This window comes from Rhinoderma darwinii, chromosome 12 (assembly GCF_050947455.1).
Source record: "Rhinoderma darwinii isolate aRhiDar2 chromosome 12, aRhiDar2.hap1, whole genome shotgun sequence".
NCBI lineage: Eukaryota > Metazoa > Chordata > Amphibia > Anura > Rhinodermatidae > Rhinoderma > Rhinoderma darwinii.
This window is the reverse complement of record NC_134698.1, coordinates 62634515-62645785: the sequence shown is the minus strand read 5'-3', so window position 1 is coordinate 62645785 and position 11271 is coordinate 62634515. Positions and strand designations below refer to the sequence as shown.

The 11271-nt window shown below is 43.8% G+C and overlaps 2 protein-coding genes across 4 annotated transcripts in view; one reads left to right on the top strand and one right to left on the bottom strand.

The window, feature by feature from the left end:
• Window positions 1–493: 493 nt before the first annotated feature.
• Window positions 494–8092, bottom strand: LOC142665306 (acyl-coenzyme A thioesterase 1-like). 2 transcript variants are annotated; one of them, XM_075844969.1, is made up of 4 exons: window positions 8011–8092; window positions 5466–5668; window positions 1026–1700; window positions 494–966 (listed from the first exon to the last, which is right to left on the bottom strand). In XM_075844969.1, the coding sequence occupies exons 2-3, from the start codon at window positions 5526–5528 to the stop codon at window positions 1098–1100; spliced, it is 666 nt and encodes a 221-aa protein (XP_075701084.1). In that variant the 5' UTR covers window positions 5529–5668; window positions 8011–8092; the 3' UTR covers window positions 494–966; window positions 1026–1097. The 2 variants fall into 2 exon arrangements, with proteins under 2 accessions (XP_075701084.1, XP_075701083.1); XM_075844968.1 differs by having other exon boundaries at window positions 7488–8051.
• The window catches only part of HEATR4 (HEAT repeat containing 4), a 39085-nt gene continuing 35264 nt past the window's right edge, over window positions 7451–11271 (top strand). The window contains exon 1 of one of the 2 annotated variants that reach the window (XM_075844967.1): window positions 7451–10805. The gene's annotated coding sequence lies outside the window, so the exon portion shown is untranslated. The remainder of the gene's footprint in view (window positions 10806–11271) is intronic. The other variant, XM_075844966.1, reaches the window with a different exon arrangement.

Genomic DNA, 11271 nt, shown 5'->3' with positions numbered 1-11271 from the left:
CTAGTGCCAGGAGAAGGAGGGGTTTGAATGTCTTCAAACCTCCTACACTGCGTGCCGCCATTTTCTGAGTGACTGCACAGTGCTAGGAGGATTAGATACAGGGCTCAGCAGACAGTATAACATGAACATACACGAACATAATACACACATCACATACACGAACATAAATTACCTGCCTCCGCTGGTCTACGCTCCTATTCCTTGCGCTTGAACATATGGCCGGAAGTCGTCATCTGACTGTCCGGCAGCGGCTTCCGGTCCACATGAAAATGACTCCGGATTTCGCTCTGCGAACGAGCTTAGTTTCCCACACAGACGGCACACGCTTCTGAGAATGGAATGGCTCCCGTTTGCATTCTCTAGGGGGATGTATCTGCCGTATTCCATCTCTGTATGTGTCATTAATCGACAAATACAGAGATGAAAAAAAATGGCAGCCCCCATAGAGAAGTAAAAGTAACAACACAGTAAAAATTAGAACATAATACTAATACAAGTTTTGTTTATATTTTATTAAAAGCAATATAATTTAAAAAAAAATAAAAATCATGACAGTTTTTAACAATTATTGTTATGGGAGTAATATGATCGGTACCATCAGTCGTATGCTGTGATTTTAATTGTATGTAAAAATAGGACAAAGCAGAGAAACAATACCTGCAACAATTATCTACAGGGAAGAACATTCTGATTGTTTCAGATTATTTATAAATGTATGCCCCTTTATTGATGCCAAATAAAAAAACAAAAACCTATAGGATCACTGTTTGGACTGGAGGCAGACCGGCATGGCCAGACAGAAGCACCTGTATTGAACCCATATTAATGCTTATGGATTTCGGACGGGATGTCATAAATGCTCCTGTAGGTGTTCTAAAACTTCATAAGGTATATATGTTGCATTTTTGTACTGTCAATATACTCTACTTTGCCCACTGTGGAGTATGATTTAGGCTCTGTTCACATCTGCGTTGGGGTCCCGTTCTGACGTTCCGTCAGAACGGGACCCCAACGCAGACGTTAACCAGCGCAAAATTCTTTATAATCAATTAGTTGAAGTGCTCAGTTAAGGCTTCTGTGGTGAGAACACAATATATTTATAGTTTGCTCTCCATGACTTTCCTTTGATTTAGATGTTTATGGAAGAATGCCTGAGTTCTCTGCCATGAGTCCACTTGTGCCAATGCATGAGCCTTTGTTTCTCCTCCCCAAGTAACAACATGTCCAGCGAGCTTGTGCACAGAGGCTTTACACAAGGGGAAATGAGGTGGTTCAATGTAATGGCCAGCTCTGGGATATAACACAACTTCTGGCTTTTCTTTTCCTTCCTCTGCCAGTAGCTGGCAAGCAGTTTGGGCATAGAAGTCGCTCTTCCAGTTCCTGTCATCTCCCGCTACAATAAACAGAAACTTGCAATCAGCTCTTCCAACGGGAATAAGGCTCTTCCGGTTAGCTTCTTCTAGTGGATTACATAATACGTCGCTGATATCGAACACTCCTGGCTGGGACTGTTTTATCTTTTTCATGTCAGCGGCAATAGGAAGCAGAGTAATGTCCTTATAGTGGAGGACTGCTACAACATTAGCCACTGAGCCATTCACAACAACTGTGGCAGCTATGCCTTTAAGGAAGGAGGCCATAGAAAGCACCAAGTCTCCACCTTTAGAATGGCCAAGAAGGCCAACTCCTGGACCCTTCACCTGAAAGAGAGAGAAAACAGTAAGATGTTCTGCCTGTAAAAATATCCTATAGACAGGAGTCCTCATTTATTAAAGAGGCTCTGTCACCACATTATAAGTGCCCTGTCTCCTACATAAGGTGATCGGCGCTATAATGTAGGTGACAGTAATGCTTTTTATTTAGAAAAACAATCTATTTTAAACCACTTTATTAGCGATTTTAGCTTTATGCTAATGTTTCTTAATGCCCAAGTGGGCGTGTTTTTACTTTCGACCAAGTGGGCGTTGTACAGAGGAGTGTATGACGCTGACCAATCAGCATCATGCACTCCTCTCCATTCATTTACACAGCAGCATCGCGTTCTTACTAGAACGCCATGTGCAGCCACATACACAGACATTAACGTTGATCAAGTGTCCTGATAATGAATATACATTACCTCCAGCCTGGACGTCATGTGTATTCAGAATCCTGACACTTCTGAATCTTTTCTGTGAAATTTCCAGCAAGGGAAACTAAATCTCGTTTGCCTCGTAATCTCGCGAGATTACGCGTGGCTTGCTGGAATCTCACAGAAAAGATTCAGAAGTGTCAGGATTCTGAATACACATGACGTCCAGGCTGGAGGTCATGTATATTCATTATCAGGACACTTGATTAACGTTAATGTCTGTGTATGTGGCTGCACATGGCGTTCTAGTAAGAACGCGATGCTGCTGTCTAAATGAATGGAGAGGAGTGCATGATGCTGATTGGTCAGCGTCATACACTCCTCTGTACAACGCCCACTTGGTCGAAAGTAAAAACACACCCACTTGGGCATTAAGAAACTCATTAGCATAAACCAAAATCGCTAATAAAGTGGTAAAAATAGATCGTTTTTTTAAATAAAAAGCACTGCTGTCACCTACATTATAGCGCCGATCACCTTATGTAGGAGACAGGACACTTATAATGTGGTGACAGACTCTTTAAATACTAGAAAAAAAAAACAAAACTCTCTTTCTAGTAAGAATCTCAATATAGGTCATGATGCCTAAAACCCAAACCACACAGTAGATGATATCTGGTCTTTAGGGCATACTGCAATTTTAAAGAAACCTGCAGCACACCCTGTGGACTCATGCACATGGCAGAGCCGCGTGCAGCAGGCTGTACGGGGACACACGACTCCTGCGGCTCCATATAATGAAGGCGTAGGGACTCCGGGTGCTGCCGTAAGGTGATACATCGAGTGCCGCACGTCAGACTTATTCTGCCCTAAAAGCATTGCCTCTAGGGGAGATTACCTTCATAAAACAGCAGACAATGGAGCATGCCACATTATTTAATTCTGTCCGATTCATACGGAATCCAACAGAAAAGCCTCCATATCGGAGGCATGTGGTATATTAAGGCCCCGTACATTCCTATCGGTGTTGAAGTACAGCTCAAAAGTTCTACTAACCCGTAATATTCCTGTGTGCATGAGAAGCCCATCAGTTGTGGATTTGCTACTTCTGCACAAGATCAGTTTTTCCCCTATCTAGCTGTGTGATGCAAGAAGGCAGAATAGATAGAAATAGGACCACAACACCGTTATGCATTTACACGCCACCATCAACTTCCTAGTAGGGATGTCACGAGACCAGAATTTGGACTTGGATTGCGATACTCAATATCAAAGCGATACTTTGCCAACAATAAAAAAAAAACAAAAAAAACACAAAAATGTCCTTCCGTTTTCTGATGAGAGGCACAGGCTGTTATACATTTTGAACCTCCATGTGCCTCACATTAATTGTAATTAACCCCATCCTGTACCTCACACATTAACCCAATGTTGCCCATTATGACTGAGTGAGGAACCTGATGGGATCACTTACTATAATGATTATAATGTGCACCATTGGGTTAATCTGTGAGGGAAATGATGGGGTTAATTACTATTAGGGCTTATTCACATGGCTGTGTTTGGCCCGTGATATATGGATCGTATGTCGTCTGCATTTCCCGGACCGAACACCGTTTAAGAAGCTGGGCTCGCTCAGTCATAATGGACAACATTGGGTTAATGTGTGAGGTACATGATGGGGTTAATTACAATTAATGTGAGGCACATACAGGTACTAAATTCGTAACACCATGTGCCTCACATTAATAATAAATGACTATCAATTCCCTCACATAATGGCAACATTGGGGTTAATGTGGGCCACATTAACCCCAATGTTCTTCAATGCTGTCTGCAAAAAATATTAGTGCCTGCTCTAGTGCCTTTATTTCAAGCTTTTGCTCTGCTCTAACTAATACCTGTCTGATGCTGATCTGTCACTACACTGCAGCGCGGTCCTGACTCCACACTAGCGGCGCAAGCGTCACAGGCACGTCATCAGGAACCCACTGCCTGTGCCGCCCGCGACATTCCCCCCTCTCCCCCCCTTCTCACATACTCAGATCATCATTGGTGGCAGTAGAGAGAGGGAGCAGCGTTCCTCCCTCCTACTATGACGTGGCCGGCGCTAACGACGAGCGGAGTGGGTACTGAAGGAAGAGAACATCGCGGCAGCACAGCTCAGTATCGAAATACATAAATTGGCGGTATCGGACCGTTTGCCCCCACACAGCATCAAAGTGGTATCGAGATTTCCATGCATCATGCATCCCTACTTCCTAGTCCTTTACTTAGTACATTAGAAAAAAATGATGGCAATGAAGGAATTCTGTCATAGCCTTTGGTGCTCTTGATTGAAACCTATTTGACTAGGCGGTTCATCAGCTTAGAGTCCTTTTACATCGGCCAATATTGGCCGTAAAGACGAGCGCCAATCAACTAGACAGCTTGTTGATCGGCGCTCGTTTGCTCCTTTCACAAGGAGCTATGATCATTAATTAGAGCGATCGTTACTATCATCGTTCGTCCCCATACATTTCAGCCATGTCGGCAGCACATCTCCGTTTACACAGGGAGATGTGCTGCCGACAACGATAATATTTTGTGCTGCATAAAGAATACGATCAGCCGATGAACCTACGTTTGCTCGTTCATCGTCTGATCGTTGCCCGGTTTACACAGAGCAATGATCGGCAACAAGCGATCATATGAACGCTCGTTTGCCCGATCATTGGCCCGTGTAAAAGGGTGATTAGATGTGATCTGTATAAGGGTATGTTCACACGGCCAAATTTCAGACGTATACGAGGCGTATTATGCCTCGTTTTACGTCTGAAAATAGGGCTACAATACGTCGGCAAACATCTGCCCATTCATTTGAATGGGTTTGCCGACGTACTGTGCAGACGACCTGTTATTTACGCATCGTCGTTTGACAGCTGTCAAACGACGACTCGTAAAAATACAGCCTCGTCAAAAGAAGTGCAGGACACTTCTTTGGACGTTTTTGGAGCTGTTTTCTCATAGACTCCAATGAAAACAGCTCCAAAAACCGACGTAAAAAACGCAGCGAAAACGCCGCGAAAAATGCGAGTTGGTAAAAAAACGTCTGAAAAGCAGGGTCTGTTTTCCCTTGAAAACAGCTCTGGATTTTCAGACGTTTTGGTTGACTACGTGTGAACATACCCTTAGGGTCGGTGAATTCGGCAGAGCTATGCAGCTTCTATGTATAATGCATACATAGAAGCTGCAGCGAAAACAGTAGAGAATTTTGAATATGTCAATTAGATAAATGTTTTCTTACGCAGATTAAACATACATTTAATAATAATTTTAAAAAAAAGGCTACAAAGATTTACGTAGCTTTCAAGCTGTCCCATGAAAAAGATCCTTTATAGAGAACATTTCCCACCTGCGGATGCTGCAGCATATAGTTTACTGCTTCTTCAAAGTATTCCAGATGAAACTCCTTCATCCCTTTAGGTAGATCTTCATAGTTATAGTAGGCTAAAGCCAGTGTGGCAAAGCCTCTATTAGCCAGCAAGCTTGCCTTGTAATCCAGGAGGCCTCCACCAGTACCTTGCACTTCAATAACTCCTGGAAATGGCCCGGGTCCTGGAAATATAATGACACTTCTCACAATCCACATCTCTGACAAGTCCACGTAACCACGCTAATAAGTGACATTAAATTGGTGGCACAATCCCTGTCCATATGTTCTTTTAGGCAATATAGATTTCCTGATAAAAGTATTTAGCGGGAAAACCCCTTAAATTTAGCAGGAAGACCCCTTAAAACCAACATAGTGTTCTGTAAGGTCATACACCTCAGAATATACGCGGTGGAGCTAGCCAGAAACTCTGCACCAAAATCCGCTCTGAGTTCCGCATGTATTACGCATTTTGTTGCGGATTTGCAATCAGCTGCAGATCTCTTAATATCAGGCTGAGACGTAAGGAATTCCTTCAACTTTTTTTTTGCGGGATGAGTTAGATTTTTAATGCAGGAAAGAGGAAAAAAGTGATCCAGCGGAAGTTATATTTTTAATGCCATCATTTTGGGGTACATATCAAATTTTGAATAAACTTTATTAAAATAATTTTGGGGAGGGTAGAATATAGACAGCAATACCGCCATTGTTTTTTGAGGTTTATTTTTACGGCATTCACCATGCTTCATAAGTGACGTGTTTACTTTATTCTGCGTGTCGGTGCGATTACGGTGATACCAAATTTATGTTTTGTTATTTTACTTCTGAGCAATAAAAACACTTTAAAAAAAAAAAAAATCTGTTTTGTTTTTCCATCGACGTAGCTTTATGAGGACTGTTTTTTTGGTTTTTTTCTGGACGACTTGTAGTTTTCATTGCTACCATTCTGGGGTACATATACGACTTCTTAATCATTATTTATTTCGAAGTTGAGACTTTTGGCCTCCTTTGCAACTTTTTTACGCCAGAAAAATGAGTAGAAAGGTTGATAAATTCCCTCTAATATTTTCGGCGGTTTTAAACACTTAAAAAAAAACGAACATGTTATGAAAAACGCTTAAAATATAGAAGGGGATTTATTAACCTTTCTACGCCAGTTTTCTAGTGTAAAAAAGTTGCAAAAGAGGCCAAAAGTTTAAAAAATAAAAAAACACAACATGAATTTCCAGCATTTTAATAGCATTTCCTTTTTACAAGCGTTGTTCATTATTTTGCTACACATGTAAAATGCGTTTTTTTTTTTTGTTTTTTTAAGCCCATGAGAAAAACGCTCGGAAGGGTCTCTCTCAAGTGATGCCAACAGGTGCCACAGGTTAGCCCTTGTGATTGTTGAGGGTCTCAGCTCATCTAGATAAAATTCTGTGGAACAAAAGTGCCCCCCCATGTGCAGGTCCCTAGTCTTCCCGTCTGTCTTGACTATTCTAGGAGAGCTATGTGACAACCACTATGCCCCCTGAAGTGGTCACCCGGGTTACCACATGTGCAGACATCTTTCCCTGGTTGCAGCAGTACAGGAGAGGTGGATATTGGAGAACTATGTAATACTGCCATTCAGGAGACTGCAAAGCTGGGTGATCACTGCTGAGGGATTTTGCTCTTTAGGCCTTATTCACACACTGCAGTTTTTTTGGTGCAGTTTTCAAAGCCACAACCAGGAGTGGATTAAAAAAAAAAAATAAAAAAAAATGAATTAGAATCAAACCTATATACTATCCCTTCCTTTACGATCCACTTCTGGTTGTGGCGTCAAAAACAGCACCATAACGGAATTGTGTGAATGAGGCTGTAGGCTGGGTTCACAGTGCGGTCAAATGCGTTTTAAAAGAAAAAAAAAAATGTTTTTATTTATTTTTGTTTAATTTAAAACTCACCGTGTGTACCCAGCCTTATGTCCAAACATAATATCAGCACATTATAATGACGGCACCCGCGCTGGTCACTCACCAGGCGGCAGGAAGAGGCTTCCCCTCAGCCGTCCCTCCCGCAGCGGCACCCGGGTCACCCCTTCCCCCATGAAGCGCCTCTCCTGGGCGGCGGCAGCTAGGAGAGCCCCGGGCGGGTCGTGGGCCTGGTACAGGGAGAAGCACAGCTGGTACGGACTCTGCACGTCCTTCTTGAGCAGCCGCCTGAGGGGAGTCCGGGGCTCCAGGGACCACAGAGGCCCCTCCGGCTCCACTCCAGTGTAGCTGCCGCCTTCCAGAGCCGGGCTTCGGCTCAACTCCAGCTCCCCGCTGCTGTCCGCTCGGTAGCGACCCACGGAGGTGAACAGCTCCCCGGCTTCATCGCTCAGAGCGGTGCGGAGACTCACGTCCTGCCCGGGGCTCAGACCGCGGACCTGGAGCCGCAGGGGGTCGTCAAAGAGGCAGCAACCCGGGGAGACGTGCAGCGACACTCCGGTCATGGCGCGGCTGTACCGGGGCGCTCGGGACAACGTTCGGTGGAGCAGGGAGAGCATGGCCCGACCTACCGGTGTGACTTTACACCCGCCTATGCCGGAGGAGTCATGCGCTTTATATATGCAGATGCTGGAGGTCACCTCAGGACACGTCATTATAGTAAACTATACAATTATTTACAGAGATGCTGCTGAACCATAATCAACATGAAGAGTTCAGAATGTATAAGGTCATGTTCACACCTGCTTGGCAGATTCTGTCAAATTTGACTGGAAAAGTCCTCAAAATGACAGTCACCTTGGCAGAACCTGCCAGATCCCATTGTAAAGCCGTCCATATACACACAAAACAATGCGGCCGATCAATCGTCTGTGGGATCGTTCCGACCATCAACAGAAGAGACTTAGGACCTGGTCACATCTGCGTTGGAGGCTCTGTTAGGGGCCTCCATCACAGATCTGGCCAAAAATTCCGGAAAACAATAGCACAGCATGCTGCGCTATTGTTTCCGGTAGTACCACATACACCCTGACGGAACCCATTAAAGTCAATGAGTTCCGTTGGCTGTCGGTGGTGTCTGTGGTACAACGGAACTGGCGCTTCCGTTATTTTCGTTGTTTTGCTCCTCTGATTGAGCAGAACAACAGAAATACAAACGCAGATGTGAGCAGGCCCTAAACTGGCCGATCATGGAGTCCGTTTATATACAAGATAACTCCCTGGGGCTGGTGCAAAGTGGCAAATGATCGGCCGAATTCAGCTGATAGTTTCAGCCGATCACGACTGAAATTTTCCAACCTGGCCGGTCACATTTTCGTCAGTCTGCCATTATGAACGATCGATTGCGTTAACTTAAAACAATAAGCCAAAATCAGCCAGCAATAGGTGGGCACTGCTTCTACAACTAAGTACAGTTCAAAGTCAGTAAAAAACAGCTCCGTAATTTCAGACGGCATGATGGCTGCTGACAGAGTCCTAGGAGAAAGCACTTCAATGCGCGTTTCGCACAATCGTCCTGACAGTTGCAGGGCATTAGCGTTAAACATAGTACAGTAGGATGGTAGGACACTGGTGTCACTGAGGCCTGGTTCAGATCATGTTATTTTACTTCCGTCGGAGGTTTACGTCAGAAGGAGACCCGACGTATTCCTCTGATTGAAGGTAGCGACGTATGCCACTCTATAGGCATGCAGTGGGATACTTCGCCCGAACTCCCCAGGTACAGCGCTACTTGGACAATAACGTCAGGGCTTCACCTGTCCCGGTGTTGCTGGCCGGAGCGCCACCGATACTCTGACCGGGGACTCTAAAGATGGAAGCCCATGACATCACTGTCCATATATGGACAGTGACGTACGGGGCTTCCCCAGGTCTGGAGTCCCGGGGCCAAGCGCTACCTGATGCTTTTCCTGGGAACTTCGACCCTGGGGAAGCTCCCCGAGGTATATGTTTAACGTATATACTTCTGACAGATGCCATACAGTGGCATCTGTCACACATAGGCTCCCATGTTTAAAAAGTATACCGCACGTTGGGCTAATGGAGCCCTATGGACACGTTTAGTGTGTACGTGGCAATGTGAACTAGGCCTAAGTCGTGCTGCCCTCAGTTTGCTGACAGGTTTCCTTTACATTAAAAAAAAACACTCATCTTCTCATCCTTCCACCATGTCAGTTCTCTCATATGTCACTTTCAGTCCCGACATAAACACAAAAATAGCAGACAACACTAACAATCTAAAAATGATTAACAGTAATTCAGTAGGGGTGCAAAGAGCAAGAACCCCCAAAAATGACTAAAACATTTCACCAAAGAAGGGATACGAAAATGTATGTATCTAATAACTACTATTCAAGTAACAAGTATAGAATAAACTTTATAAGGCACAAAACCAAACATTAATAAAGCTTTTTAGTTTCTGCGATGTTCTGAAATTTATTTTTTATTATCATTTTTTCCATTTAAAAAAAAAAAAAAAAGGAAACCTCACGGACCCTATTAAAGATTATGGGATCCTTTATGACTCATTATGCTTCCCTTTTGACCCATTAAAATCAGATCTGTAATGATCTGTTAGATCAGAGGTCGGGAGTGCTATTGCTCTGGTATAGTGGTCATTGACTAAGTGCTCCTCCTGGACAGACTTCTTGACTTGCCAGAGACTTTCCTGCCTTTTTAGGGATCTCAGTCCAGTATGTCGGCAATACACACTTGTATGGTGGGCGAGCAGCTGCCAGTGCAATATAGGGTCACCAAAATCCAACAAACCAGCCCTTTATTTTTTACACCCTAGAATGCCCCTGGGAGGTCTTTTACCACCCATAGTCATTCAGTTACTTTCAGATTTCACCATTTTCAACAAAAGTGTATGGGCTCCTCAAGCATTTATTGCCCTATAACAGGGATGTAGCTAGGGGAGGGACTGACAGGGCAAATGCCCTATGTGCTACATGCCAAGGGGTGCACCAAAAAGCCACTCTGTCTTGGGCAGGGTAGTTAGATATAGGGCTTTGGCAACAAACTAAATCATTCCATGGGTGAAGAAAACCCTAGTTATACAACACTGACTCATTTGTAAAAGAGCCATTGCAATTTGAGAGGGGGGGTCTTCTTATTTGTTGCATATATATATATAATAATAAACACCCTTCTCTGTGCAAAAAGAAAAGTTATAAAGTTGCTTTTGCATTGTATAATTAAATTTTTCACCATGACAAAAGAGAAAGACTGTAAAGTATAGGACGGACAATACAGACATGAGAGACGTTCTCGGACACGTTGCCTAGCGCTGCAGTAGACAACACAGATCTGGCTGTCACATTGCAGGAGCTGAGTGTGAAAACTAAGTTATGTTTTACTTTTACAGGTAAATACATTTAATCTTTTATCTAATTGTAGAGAATATTTATTGTGTAGCTTAAGTTCGCGGCAGACGCTAAACAAACGCTGGTTTTGAAATATTTTTTAAATAATGCTGAAGTCAAATCCATTTATGTTCTGAAACTACAGGTCTGACTTCATGTAAGGCCGGGTTCACACCGCCTTTGGTGTTTCCGTTTTTCTGATCCGTCAGAGGAGCAGAACAATGAAAAAACCGGAAGCACCAATTCCGTTGTATGACGGATACCATCCACGCCTGACGGAACCCATTGACTTCAATGGGGTTTCTTAGGTTTCTGTTAGGGTCCCTGTGGCTTTTAGCGGAAACAATAGTGCAGCATGCTGCACTATTGTTTCTGGTATTTTCGGCTAGATCTATGACAGAGACCCCTAACAGAGCCTCCAGGTGTGAACAGGCCCGAACGCCAAAATTTAACTTCTTCATGCATACC

Excerpts from the sequence above, each read along its gene's own strand:
- LOC142665306 (XM_075844968.1), bottom strand. The coding sequence starts at position 7,998 with ATGCTCTCCCTGCTCCACCGAACGTTGTCCCGAGCGCCCCGGTACAGC. Across the intron at positions 5,669-7,487 it reads AAGCCTCTTCCTGCCGCCTG|GACCCGGGCCATTTCCAGGA; the intron begins GTGAGTGACCAG and ends TTATATTTCCAG. Across the intron at positions 1,701-5,465 it reads ATATGCTGCAGCATCCGCAG|GTGAAGGGTCCAGGAGTTGG; the intron begins GTGGGAAATGTT and ends TCTCTCTTTCAG.